The sequence below is a fragment of the Pecten maximus genome, chromosome 8 (genome assembly GCF_902652985.1).
Source record: "Pecten maximus chromosome 8, xPecMax1.1, whole genome shotgun sequence".
Taxonomy (NCBI): domain Eukaryota; kingdom Metazoa; phylum Mollusca; class Bivalvia; order Pectinida; family Pectinidae; genus Pecten; species Pecten maximus.
The window spans coordinates 17,514,835-17,529,867 of record NC_047022.1 but is presented as its reverse complement, the minus strand read 5'-3'; the positions used below and the strand labels follow the sequence as shown (position 1 = coordinate 17,529,867).

The window sequence follows — 15,033 nt, the reverse complement described above, 5'->3', positions numbered from 1 at the left end:
AACTGATCTGACGAACAATGATCAATAGCATTTTGAACATTTGATCTACTGCATGTATAACGATATTATCAGGAATGATATCTTTGTTGATACCGATACTTAGTAAATATATGTACGTACTGATGACGAATGATCATTGGCATTTTGAATATTTTATCTACCGCCTTTCCGACTCAAAACGACATCATCACTGTATCTAACTCTCTATCCGTTTTTTGAGGTATTAACATCTTGTGTGTCTTTCGTCAGACATTGAGCTGATAATGTAACTGGTCAGAAAGCAGGGAAACTTATCGTACTATATAGTCCCAATTTCATCTAGCCCTGATACCATGTCTGATGTCAGGGCCAGAGGAAATTCGGGCTATGTCTATACAGTTATGCAAATTAACTTGTAATTTTGTATGTCCACTATAAACAAGAAGACGTAGTCAATATTCTCCGTGACCCGCTAAAGAAATGGGAACTACCCATAGTACAATGTTCTTCTTAGCAAAAATGACATCTTGCTTCAGAGTTCTGGAAACCATGAAAGAAGTCTGGCTGATCAATACCCTTTCTCGTTTGAATTTGAACGAACATTCTGAACAACAGACATGATTGCTAAATCTTTTGGCATGGACTTCCACAATCATATGATTCTGATAATTAATGTGAATCAACGTTAAGATAATATCTCCAGGTTTAAGCAAAAATGAATGTTTTCGTTCTCGTCATTACGGTTCATAGTAGAGAGTGGGGCGATAAATAATTTCAAATAAAATTTTGAAGTTGTATGAACAACAAGTTATTGTATGTAAATTGCAAATTAATCAACATTAATTTGACTATAAATATCATTTTGTATTTACAATTTTTAGCTATGAACATTCTTTTACAAATAATCGTATATCATCATTATCCATCCGGTGGTCCAGATTAATAGACCAATTTAACGACACATTCTAATCAACGGTTATAATATATCATATATAGACAGTCCTCAAAGTATACACGACAATAATTGTATACGTTACACTGAAAACAGAAATGAAATTGATTTCTAACGGATAAAAACAGTTACATGCTGGTGATAATACTAGGTTACATTTGAAGCATTCAACGTGCTTCAGCCGTGTCTGAGTCTAGTATGTATATATATTGCCAACAAACAGTATAGTAACAGGTTTTTCGTTCATAGAAACACTGTTAATATTAGATATATATAAAAACAGTTACATGCTGGTGATAATACTAGGTTACATTTGAAGCATTCAACGTGCCTCAGCCGTGTCTGAGTCTAGTATGTATATATATTGCCAACAAACAGTATAGTAACAGGTTTTTCGTTCATAGAAACACTGTTAATATTAGATATATGCGTATGCGTTCACCCCCATTAAATCATAGTTCTTATCGACGTTGGAATAAGTTTCTAGAACATTTAATTTTGTCTTCAGACTCACCAGCTAGGGGGATTTGAAACATTTCGTTGATATTTTCAGTAAATCTTCCACTTCTCACTTTCGGTGTTTAGTAGAGCGATCGACCCTCTGATGACTTGGGTTTTGTGCCCTTGCCGAGACATACCAGAATCTCTAAACTACTCCTAATCGGAACAACTGATTGTCAATATATTGTATGTGACTATAGTCAGACAAGAATTACCTGTCGCCATGACTTTTTCGTGGAATATTCAAAGTAGGCTATTCTATTTGTGCGTGGGTATGTCAACATCTTAATTGATGTTTTAATGCATCGTGTGCACGTTGTGGAGAAACATGGCTGCAAAATAATCTCTCCAATGCGATTTTGCATACTGTATTCAATTTATTCACAAATAAACATACAGGCGATTTTGGACGACCACAAACGAGCATTTGAAGACCTTACAAAAATATGCCATACATAATTAAGTTTACTGAGCTAGGTCTCTGTGTCCCACGCTCAATGTGTCTATACACACAGAAAAAAGAGGTCTCTGTGTCCCACGCTCAATGTGTCTATACACACAGAAAAAGAGAGAGAGAAAAGAAATGCTGTCGTTGATTAGTATATTACATAACACTGGATAGTTAAGGTTATATAATAATATTATAAAAATAATGTAAAATGGAATGTTCTCGGTCAAGTTAAGTCAAAAAGTCAAGTTGCAAGAAGTATGATATTAATTGAATGCAGAATTAAAATATATATATATATATATAATACAAACAAAATATGCAAATATTAAACAACACGCAAACAAAAAATATCTTATCAATCGGCAAAAAATACCTTCGGGATTCTAACCCATAACACTGTACTTGGGTAATTACGTACCACTTAGCCCACACGACTGATTCGTCGATGGAAACTATCTTGCACTTCATTTAAAAGGAAAAAGGAGGAAGCATTTCAAAGTCAACATCAATCCCCTGTTGTCACAAAGGGGCACAAAAAACATACACTTCACGCATGCATCTCTCATACAAAGGAGAGACCTCCCTTTAACGACCATATCTATCGATATGACGTTAAACAAACCAAACCTAACCATAATCTTCACGCCATCGAAATATTAAATCTGAAATAAATCCGCTGTATGCAAATATGGACCTGCACTTGTTCAGGGGCAAACGAATCGCAAACATAAATCTAGAACCATTGCCTTTAATATTTACATTATATTCTCAAGCAATGTGTGTATGATTTGACTGCCTTTTACGAAATGAAATTATTAATTCATTTTCAATAACAACAACAACAGGTGGATGGATTTATATCGTACCTATTGATTCTATTGTCCAGTCGATATACTTATAGCGGGTGACGACAGTGGTAAGTACGGTCAGGTTTATATGATATCCGTTATTTATTTACAAAAATACGTATAAAAAGTATTTGTTTTTGTACATTCGCTATGGTTGTTATGTTAAATTCAAATAAGCTATTATTTTTATCTTGTGTTTTCTTTAAAAGATAAGAATTCCATATAGTTACAATGTGATGAAGACAAAACTATACCGTAACCTCATTTGTAATATCATTTGGTTAAGTAATATCTAATAATATTTAAGAAATACATATTTGTACTTCTTTTTGCTTGTAATATATTTGAATGGCACTGGACATAAAGAGTAAAATATGTGAAAAATTTGGATGGTTACAATTGTCGCTTGGATAAGACCAAACATTTCGTTATTTTCTCTCTGATTTCATTTGAAGATTTTCTCATCCTTCTGGTATGCTCAACATCTACAGAATAAAAGGTGTCGTCTTCAGAAAAATCTCATTATTGTTGTTGTTACATTCATATCTATGTTTTATTGGCTTTTTCCCCCAAAGTTTTGTTTGTTTTCATCCTTTATAGACTAATCACATACAGCAGATTAAGTGTGGTTATCACAAAGAATTGATATTGTCAATACCAGTTTAAATTGTACAATACCTTATTCTATTATTTCTCAAGAAAGGTCATGTCATGTCATGTCAAGAAAAATAAAGATAAAAGCAATATTTTTTTTATTATTATCAAAGTTATAAACTCAAAACATATAGGTAAAAATAATACAATTAATTATTATATTATACGTGACATCCATCAAGAAAAGCACTTCTTCCAGCTGTAATTGCTCTGATTTTGTTTTTTGCATCAATTGAATACGTCATACTTGTATGTTTTCTTCAGGTGGAAATGGCATGGTTCATTCAAGCTCTCCTGGTACGCGTTATGATATCTACCATCGTCATACATTCGCAAACGAAGTTCTCAACTGCATCTGACGGGAGGAATATCATCCTGAATGAATTAATTCATCATTTTCTTCTGCTGTGTGGGTATGACTATATCTGCGATATCTCGAAATTTCAGCCTTTCAATGTACCGGCACCAAATGAATCATATAACATCACCGGCATATGTCCAAACTGCTACTGTGATAACGAGTGCATGGCACGTGGTGACTGTTGCCCGGATGTATACTTTGCTCTACCCCCAATGGCTTGTGTTAATACCACACTCCTAATAACAACTAGTCCGACATTCAACCTTGAACCAAAGCCTCCATCATATGAAGTTGTGAACTCGTGCCCACCCGGAGCCGGAAACAAAGACCGAAATCTATGTGAGAAAACATACACAATAAAGGAACTTCTTACTCGTCCACCAGTTGCTTCAACAACATTCCCAGTCAGTTATAGAAACAAGCATTGCGCCAAATGCAACGGTGAAAATGCCACCACAAACTGGATTCTCGATATCGATTGTCTTGTGTTTGCTGACTTCAATTTTTTGTCGACATATGAGGAAATAATTGATCTAGCTCGAAAACGACAATGTCGAATGAGATATTCCCCCATGCATAGTTCGGCCCGGCCATGTAACCTTACCATAAACGACAATGATTTGATCATTCGTTCTTGTAACGTTACCGGATCTTGGGAAATGTTCGACCACACGATAGAATTGGCATGCGAGTCCACCTATCACTTACAGTTCCGTGAATACAAAAACGTGTTTTGTTACATGTGCAATCCACATAGTCATATGTCTGATGACGTCATCGACCAATGCAATACGACCGGCATGTGGTATCCCTATGATGCAGGTTTAAAACGCGCTTGTATGTACCATTCGACTTCACAAAATACTCGTCCATTCAAAAACATATTCTGTTATCTTTGTAACCGGATAGCCAATGACAATGAGACGTTTTATGACGTCACCACCAACATATCAGACATCATATTAAAGTCTGACAGACATAATGTATACGATTACGTGATACGAACGGGACAACTTCGACCAGAACACATTCGTTATACCTTCATAGAGCTCCAAAATAATATGGTTCAAAATAATTCCGACTGGCATTTTTATCCTCATGGTTACAGCGAAACTGATCTAGTCATAAAGAAGAAAGACGTCCAGTTGAACGTGACCAACCTGGTATACAAACAGTTTGCAGTTCGTCCGTTCGATCAGTTTTGTGATAAGACTATAATCCCTCTTCAGTATGTTTTGGTATATTTTCGTACATGTACGTGCCGACCGACCTGCCTGTTTCAGTTTGATGGGATTTGCTGTCTTGACTTCGCCTTGACATACCCGGTGTCTTGTATGGATAATTATGTTCCACAAGCAGCAAATTCTAAGAAACAGTTTCTAGTAACGGATGGGTGCTGGCAAAACAGAGGACATCCTACCATCAGAAATCGTTGCGTTTCGGATAATCAGACCGACCTGATATCATTTCTTCCTTTGATTAAAAGGTTCGACAATACATATTACAAGAACTTTGATTGCTATCTCTGTAATGCAAATGTCGACGAAATATATCCCACATATAGAATTGAAAACATAGTAACGAGTGATTTCTATCTTTTATCTGACATTCATATCATATGTGATTCTGTTTTAGATTATATTCACCTTGTTTCGTTCATGGATGTGATCAATCTGTCAAAAAACATTAATTGTTCCGTCAGATTTGATTTGCACAATCCATATAATCCCGATGTGAAATGCTCTACTAGTTCAAAATCAGATGCGATCGATAAATGCAACGTCACGGGAAACTGGCCAGTATACGACCCGGATGTTATTTGGGCATGTGAAGAAGCTTCCTCCAATAGCTTACCTGGATATAAAAAATTTAAAAACTTTTATTGCTACCTGTGCAATCCGGAAAACTCCGTCACAGGTGTCATTTCATCCTGCAACGAGACTGGCCAATGGCAGAAATACAATATTAACCACGAGAAAGCTTGTCATCTTTTCCCTCGTATATACAGCTACCCACATTACAAAAACTTATTTTGTGAACTTTGTAATTCGGCTACGATCCCTAATATAACAGGAAACGTTATGGACGACGTAAGTGATACGGACAATAAGGGACCCACACTTCCGTTACCTCCTTTTGATGTAACCTTCCGGTCTATATTTTCAGTGGCTGAATATGATGATACGGTGCCGGAAGTGGAAGGAGAAAGGTGTCGCAAAGACCAAATTTACGACTATTGGCAGGTAGGATTTTTTAAAACAGATTTTGAATAAATTTCATTAATGCAAAGATATTAATTGATTAAATTCTAAACAGCTTTTAAAACATTAGACAACCCGCATATAAGGAGTATGCTTATATTGATCTCGGGCTGAAATGGCGTTATCATATATATATATATATATATATTAAAGTTTAAGTGTCCATGTAACGGTAAATAATGATAAGGTAGACAGTCAAACACAGATCTGCTGTCTCCCTAGTACTTTCGCGGCTATATCGTGCCGCTCTTCAAGGCATAATCCCCTGAAGAGCGGCACGATATAGCCGCGAAAGTACTAGGGAGACAGCAGATCTGTGTTTGACTTTTTATTTTATATACAATATATATTATATCAATTTTATGTTTTGAAAGCTATACGAATTATGATATTGATATGATTACGAATCAGCTACTAGCTTTTCTCATGCATTTTAAAATCCGTTTAGCAATATAAGATGCCATGAATAAAAACTGAAATAATTAGAAAATAATGTTCTTCTTTTTACTAGTACATGTACTTATGATGCACAATAAGATAGGCCAGATTAAATTTAATGAAACAACAGTTCACAGCTATTATAGATTCAGTCCCATATAAGATCAGAAGAAGTATTCATTTTCATAAATATAACCAAACTGAATGTGAAAACGTGTACATTGAATTTAAAGATTGATTTCGTAATCATGGACGATTTTTCTTTCTTTTTCAGGACTACTGCCGAAACATTTCTTGTTTTCCTGGAAAGGTTCCTAACAGTACCAGCTGTATTCCGTTACTGTCTTTAACAAATAATTTGCGGTACACAGTCTCCATTGAGTTCACTGGTCATCTCAAACGAAACCAAACAAACGCTCTAGAATTACTTAAGTTCGTGGAAAGTGGAATCAAATTTCATATTTCAAAAGTATTTGGTACAGAGGAATTCGAATTAGATAATTTCCATCTTTTGTCTAACTTCCCGTGTGAATCAACATCAGCTTATATCAACATAGAAACCATCCAAATGTTTCTTTACATGACAGTCCATATAGAGGGATATGTTCCACGTTTTCGGACGGAAAATTCTTTGTTAGAAAACACTTCTGATATGTGGAATATATCTGTAGATAGTGGGAAATTTATCAGTCTTACTTCCAAAACGAGCTTGAGAGCTCTGATGACACCATCCATAATAGAGAAAGCATCCTTCAAAGAAACGTGTTACATTCAAAGGTTTTCCAATCACAGCTTTGTCCCTCTGCAGACGTTTAGGTCAGTCTACGTTACAAAAGTTCTTTTATGTCAACAAATCGAACTCGAAAGTGACGAATATGACGTCAACACGGTCAATATGGAAATAACAATTCACAGCATCGGAAAGACTCTCCCGTTTGACAAATTCCAAAGATCTTCTCACGGTAGAGTTCGCGTCTGTGTGGAAGACGTTGAAGCCATCTCAGATCCAGTGGTGGAATATGTAGACCCGGCACTTCCGATACTAACTCTTGTCTGTAATATGGCTTCGTTGATTTGTCTGTTTCTTACGTTTGTTGTCTATCTGGTCAATCCGACCCTTCAGTCAATACCAGGCATTAATAACATGTGTCTGGTGTTTTCTTTGTTCTTCACTCAACTCTCCTTCCAGTTTGGGTTAATGGCTCCGGTAGATTCTGTTTTATGTGAAGTTATTGGCATGGTCATGCATGTCTTATGGTTGTCAGTGTTTGGTTGTATGAATATTTGCTCGTTTCATATGTTCAGGGTTTTTAGTGGAATAGGTAGCTATCATATAGTTCATAACAAACTTAAAACGCTGAAGAGTTACATGTCGTATTCGTTTGGACTTCCGGTCATAATCGTTGGTCTAAATACAACATTCACTCTCGGATTTAACAAAGGGCAGATAACTGGGTATGGAGTCGGCAAATGTTTCATATCAAGTAAAATATCTTTCTATTTAACGTTTCTGTCACCGATAGTCATAGTGTGTTTATCGAACATAATTTTCTTTTCAATCACAGCCTATAAAATACGTAATGCTCCACGTATCGAGAGCAATCATGAAAATCATCGTCATTTTGGGATATATATTAAGCTGTTTTTCATAACAGGTGTCACATGGTTAGCAACGGTTATTGAAGCCTTTTTTCCTGAGTCGATAGTTTCGTATTTCAATACAATACTTAACGGGTGTCAAGGTGTTTTTATTTTCATTGGCTTTATAGTCAACAGAAGAGTGTTCTTGTTGTTGAAGGAAAAAATCAACATCAGAGATAATCCCTTCTGTAGAACCAACTCTCCTCAAGTGACCCGGACAAGTACGTTCAACATGAATTCCTCTTCCAAGAACAACGAGTAATTCTTGATGGTAACATTTCGGAATTTCATATGGAATTTATTTAACGAGATTAATCAATTTCATGCGGTACTTATATATATGGGAATACACTTTTTACTATACGGGAAAAAATACGTTGATTGTACAAAAGACACAAGATAACTTTCTGTGAGTGATTTAGACTGCATCATACAAAATTCTCGTCCTTCTTAGACTCGTCAGTGATGCTAAGGACCTGAAATGTATATTAGACAGACGAATATAGACTCGGGCATGCTGTGTTTCTCAATAGGGAGGCAATCACAAGACGTCATAGAGTTATTGTGACGGGGTTGACAGGGTAAGCACGGACCTTGAAAAGCCTTAAATTTCACATTGGGCATTGAAAAGCATTGAATTTCATTCTGGACCTTTAAAAGCCCTGAAAATTGGTCTACAGCCTTGAAAAATCCTTGAATGTTAAGGTTTCATTAGGAAGTGAAACCCTGGCCACTGATTATTTTCTTCCTCTACAGCCATTACTGTTTTAATAAATGATTTATAAGAATAATTACCATATGAAGTTATATTTTGATCAAGTGGATAGTTATAACTTGCTTTTTTGTTCTCTTGTTCCCTATCAAGCTGACTTAGATGACGGGTAAAATTGGCATTGGATATTTAATTTTGAAAAGGCCTTGAAAAGGCCTTCAATTTGGTTTGACATAATCTGTATGAACCCTGATCGACTATTTGTTATGTTACATTTTGTTGTAACACATATGCTACATTATTGTGATATCGGCGACTTACATTGGCTGATCATGTCATTTGTATGATGAATGGAGGGTCTATGAGAGGCTATATAATATGGAATACATGTATATTAAAAGAGTTAAATGATTCGATATGGGACGATCCTTAAGCTGAGTGGCATTATGAACTTATTTTACGAATTTAGCCTTTGAAGTTACGTAACTGGTCTGACCAGGTATGGCACGTTAGTCTTGGAAGAAATGTGAGCTAATTATCTCACCGTCTGTTCTGAAAAAAATGTTTTGAGTATTATTTAATTTATTGTATCAATTGTAATTTAAGGCTATGCATGAAATGTTTGTTAGACTCAATTCAATTCAACTTTATTCCGTAAGTTTTACAACTTATCGGATAACATAATATACAGATAGAATCTGGAGCTCGGACAGTACAGGTTGGTTTTCGGATACTCCGGAAATCGCCTGCCGACTCTTTGAACGTTTGACTTACTAGGTATTAAATTTTACATTTGGACTACTATTCACCATCTTTGGATTTTTATACCTTTTCACACAAAAACATTTGAAGAGATCCGCATTCAACATGCTTCAGCCGTGTCCGAGTCTAGTATGTATATATATTGCTAACAAAGCTCAACATCAGAATCAACAATCACCGTTGCTCCATCAAGCAAAACAGACCAGACTTTCCTGTGGCAAGGCATTTCATTTTACCTAGTCATAGTTGGAAGGATATGCAGGTGGTCGCCATTGATCACTGTCCTACCTGGAATGAAACGAAACGTCGTTCCAGAGAAAGATACTGGATTACCAATCTCCAAACCTGCTACCCTCGGGGTATGAACGAACGTTAAAGACGTCTTCTGGGTGTATTCTCCATGTGACCATTATATTTGACAATTCATGTAGTTAATTATTCAATTTGTTAAAATTTTCATTGCTGTACTTTTTTGGGCATCAATTCATTGTTGCTCTTTGAGACTCGCATTTAGTCGCCTTCCGCCATCAACAGCATCTTGGTCCGATTTGGCCGGAACCGTCTGTTTCCCGTAGCGTCCTGTAGGGACACTTCGGCATTCGTATTTCTTATATTCTCAGTCTTGATAAATATTCGTAGTAGATGTCTAGTTTTTTTCACACCACTCTCTATAATTCTAATTATCTAAAAGATATTTTTCAAAAGTTTTTCAGACTTTGTACATGATTTTTAATTTATCGCTGTAGAGACGATAATGCAACATTTTTATTCTGAAATCTGATATCATGCAATGTCGTCCACTAGCAGTATTAAGGGACGAATCGTCTTTTAACTCTTCGATATACTTTCACGTGCGGAGGAATTCAAAATATCTCTGCCGTTGGTCGCATAGCGTTCTAGTGTTGACCGTGATACAGTCACGCTAGTATCCGCCTTCGGCCCACGTTTGCCGAAGGGTTCATTGTTGTTTTTCTCCAGTTACTAAAGCATTATTCTTATTGTATTTTATTGTATTTCCAGTACTTCTTATATATATTATGTGATTGTATTTGTATTTTTTGTGTTTTGATAAAGGGGCGGATTGCCTCGAAAATTTAACAAGCCTCATTGTCCACACTGTTTGAATTACTTCTTCGCCCCATATAATCATTACAAGTAATTCGTATCCTCCATACATTTATGTGAGGATCCAGTGTTATCTGGATTATACTGTTTATATTACTTCTTTGACCCATATTGCTAACAAACAGTATAGTAACAGGTTTGTCGTTCATTGAAACACTGTTAATATTAGATATATTAGTCATAGTTAATCATAGTTCTTATCGACGTTTGAATACTTTTATTTTGTCTTCAAATTTCGTTGACTACTCTCAATAAACAATCCACTTCTCACTTTCGGTCTTTAGTAGAGCGATCGACCCTGTGATGTCTTGGGTTTTGTGCCCTTGCCGAGACATACCAGAATCTCTAAATTACTCCTTCTAATCGCTCGGCCTTTTTTTGGAATGAGACGACTGATTGTCAATATATTGTATGTGACTATAGTCAGGCAAGAATGACCTGTCGCGGTGCCTTTTTCGTGGAATATATAAAGTAGGCTACCTATTTGTGTGTGGGTATGTCAACCTTTTAATTGATGTTTCAATGCATCAGTTACATAACGCACGTGGATACGTTGTGGAAAAACATGGCTGTAAAATAATCTCTCCAATGCGATATTGAATACTGTATTCAATTTATTCACAAATAAACATACAGGCGATTTTGGACGACCACCAACGAGCATTTGAAGACCTTACAAAAATATGCCATACGTAATTAAGTTTACTGAGCTAGGTATCTGTGTCCCACGCTCAATGTGTCTATACACACAGAAAAAAGAGGTCTCTGTGTCCCACGCTCAATGTGCCAAAACACACAGAAAAAAGAGAGAAAAGAAATGCGGTCGTTGATAAATATATTAAATAACACTGGATAGTTAAGGTCATCAAACGTATTTACGTATTTTGATTATAAAAATAATGTAAATGGAATGCTCTCGGTCAAGTTAAGTCAAATAGTCTAGTTGCAAGAAGTATAACATTAATTGAAGGCAGAATTAAAAAAATATATCTATATATGAAATACAAACTAATTATGCACTGACATAAATCAAACAACACGCAAACAAAAAATATCTTATCAATCGGAAAAAATACCCTACGGGATTCTAACCAAAACACTGTACTAAGGTAACGTACCACTTAGCCGACACGACTGATTCGTCGATGAGAACGGTCTTGCATATCATTTAAAACTGTTTCATATACACACGTATGTAATACACGTATTTCCCTATATGAGTATCGACTCATCTAAAATCAATATGCTAATCAAAGTTCAACAGGACAGGTCATTCCCGTCGGACTGTAAATGAGGTGACCTGCTGGGTGTCTTTAGTTTAAATTGTATTTTATTTGTGATTCAATACAACATGTAGTACAGCAACATAAATGAAAATGGTCGGATTCAGAAACAAGTACAGTGTACTTATATTAATCTGTCTCCATAAGTTGTAACATATTGGCAAAATGACGGTACTGACAAAGTGGACTACATTATTTAATACAGGTAGTGAGGGGGTGCGGGGGAGGGGAGGAAAGCGTGTGGGGTTGAGAAGAGGAAACTGTTACATTGATTTACCGATAGGATTATTTTGTTAATATATATATATAAATATATTTGCACATGTATTAACCGAAAAAATTGTATTACAACCTTACAACCTTATTTCATACGGCGTTTTGCTGTATCTGTTTAGATTCGGACTGTTGTATGATTGGACGCATGGCAGGACACAAAACAAAGAGTTTAAATCAGTTTGCAATGATTTCTTATATTATTTGTTTCAAATCATAATATCAACCGTTTCACAAATTATAACAGGATAATTAAGTCCACATGTATTGGTATTCCAATAAATACAATGTATATAGCTGGCGATCCAACTTTGTAAATTAAGCAAGTCCAATATAAGTTCTGATCACACTTGGTAATCCGTAGTGTACGTGTTGTCCATTTGCTGGTTGGGAATCCAACTGCCGCCCGGGTCTCCGGTGTAAACATATAAAATGGAACTGACCATTGTCCAAATTGACACGTAGGAAAGTATATAATTAAGATGAATGACACAAAAAAGGCAAAATAAAACTGGACATGCAAGTGAACTTTTCCTGACATAACAATAGATGATGTAATATAGCCTCGGGGAGGTATTTAGATAACAAAACATTGATAAGTGGAGAGTAAGTCATTCATAATTGCTGGTCATCACAAAGAATTAAACATAAGCTTGGGGACAAGATTAATTATGTTCCATACAATGCATTGAAACAGATATAGGTACAGGTAAACACAGATTGAATAGAATGTAGGAACAAAGAAAAAATATCGGAAAGTTCTCTATGATAATTATATCGGTAACCAGGTCTGTGGTATGGAATCGTATGGTGTTTTCGGTACGTATATATATTGCGCATATAAAAAGTACACATTATAAGAATGTGATGTCAGACGTGTACCAGTGACTCTAGAATCTTTTAGAATGTATAATAAATGTTTGAACAGTATCAAAGATATTTTCGTTATACTGGTCTGGCATATCAGGGTTACCGTATAATAAAATGTTAACATTGTAGTCGGGAGGTAAGTTTCTAAAACATTGAATTCTGATGTGCTGGTAGTTTGGACAGTGAAGAAGGAAGTGCCCTGTAGTTTCGTCAGATAAGTTGCATGAACACAGGGGACTGTTAACTAGATTGCGTATATATAAATGACTGTTCAGAGAACTACAATGCATCCTGAGTCGTGCGTGGTGAATCTGACTGTGTCTAGTTTTACAGCGATAGTAATATAGGGGTACGGTTTCAGTGCCAGCATTGAGGAATTTTTTAAGATTAATAATAGAGGGGTTAGTTTTTATGACCTCGGGTAGTGCGTTCCACAGAACAACAGAAGAGGGAAGGAAAGAGTCTTTGAAGAGATTAGTTCGGCAGGGAATTAATTTGAAGGAGTCGGCTCTTGTGTTGTAGGAGTGGATATTGGAGTGGCGAGCTGGAAGCAAGTTTGTTAAGTAGGTAGGACATTGGTCATGAACCATCTGATGAAATTTAATGATTTTTATGTTTTCTTCTTCTGTTAACAAGTGTATCTAAACCAGACTCTAGATATAGGCGGTCGTGACTTGTAAGTTTTGTAGCCCCGGTAATGATCCTAGCAGCTTCAAGTTGTATACTTTCAAATAATTTACTTTGGCCTAATGTTATATTGTCCCAGAAAATGTCTTCATATTCTAGTAAAGGTCTAATAAATGAACAGTATAAAGTTTGAAGGGATTTCCGATCAATGCCAAACTTGAGATTTCTAAGGACAGCAAGTTTTTTTAGAAGCTTTACTTATAATGTGCTGTAAATGATCAGTCCAATTTCCGTTAGCTGAGAGTGTGATACCTAGATGTGTGTGTGAAGTGACTTCCGTAAGTATGGTATTATTCATGAATAGGGAGGGGTGGATCGGTTTGTTAGTTTTTTGCTTACGGTCATTGTTAGAGTTTTAGAAGGGTTGAAGTTAACAAGCCATGTTTTAGACCATTCGTTAATTTTACTAAGGTTATCATTTAACAGGTTAGCGCTAAGATGTGGAGATTCAACGATGACATACAGAGATGTGTCATTAGCAAACAGTTTTATGGCACAGCTAATGTTATTAACAATGTCATTTATGAAAATTAAGAAAAGTAGTGGGCCAAGGATTGAACCTTGCGGAACACCCGCTGTAATATAGGCTAGGTTGGATTGCTTACCGTTGATAACTACACTTTGGCAACGATTACGTAAATAATTTGAGAACCATAAAAAGAGATTTCCAGTTATTCTGAAATATTTTGATTTGGATAGTAGGCCTCGATGCCAAACCCGGTCAAACGCCTTGCTTATGTCACAGAATATCAATCTGATTTCGTTACCCTTATCAAAATTAGAGAAAATATCGTGGGAAATTGATAGAAGTTGATTGATGGTAGAATCACCAGATCTGAAGCCAGATTGGTACGGGGTTAGAAGTGATTTATCGATAAGGAAATTGTGGACATATTGATACACACATCTTTCCATTAATTTGCCAATATTAGACAATAAAGATATTGGACGGTAGTTACTGATAACAGAGGGGTCATGTTTTTAAAAACAGGTGTGACATGTGTTTTTTTTCCAGGGAGACGGAAATGTAGATGAGGTAAGTGACAGGTTAAACAATAGTTGTAGAGGGTAACTTAAAATATCGGCGACTTCCTTTATCAATCGAGGACTTATCAAGTCAGGACCAGCCGCCTTTCTGGTGTTTAGAGAGTGTATTGCGTCGAGAACGTCTTGTCGAGAGATAACAATGTTAGCAAGGGTGTGAGGAGGTTGAAGTAGGTCAGGAGGGTGAATAT

The 15,033-nt window shown here is 36.0% G+C and overlaps 2 protein-coding genes across 2 annotated transcripts; both read left to right on the top strand.

Annotated features, from left to right (window-relative positions):
- Positions 1-3,910: 3,910 nt before the first annotated feature.
- LOC117332163 lies at positions 3,911-6,019 on the top strand. The gene has a single exon (XM_033891048.1). The coding sequence runs from the start codon at positions 3,911-3,913 to the stop codon at positions 6,017-6,019; it is 2,109 nt and encodes a 702-aa protein (XP_033746939.1).
- A 727-nt stretch (positions 6,020-6,746) lies between these two features.
- Positions 6,747-10,122, top strand: LOC117332636 (adhesion G protein-coupled receptor L4-like). The gene has a single exon (XM_033891618.1). The coding sequence runs from the start codon at positions 7,014-7,016 to the stop codon at positions 8,346-8,348; it is 1,335 nt and encodes a 444-aa protein (XP_033747509.1). The 5' UTR covers positions 6,747-7,013; the 3' UTR covers positions 8,349-10,122.
- The last annotated feature ends 4,911 nt before the right edge of the window (positions 10,123-15,033 follow it).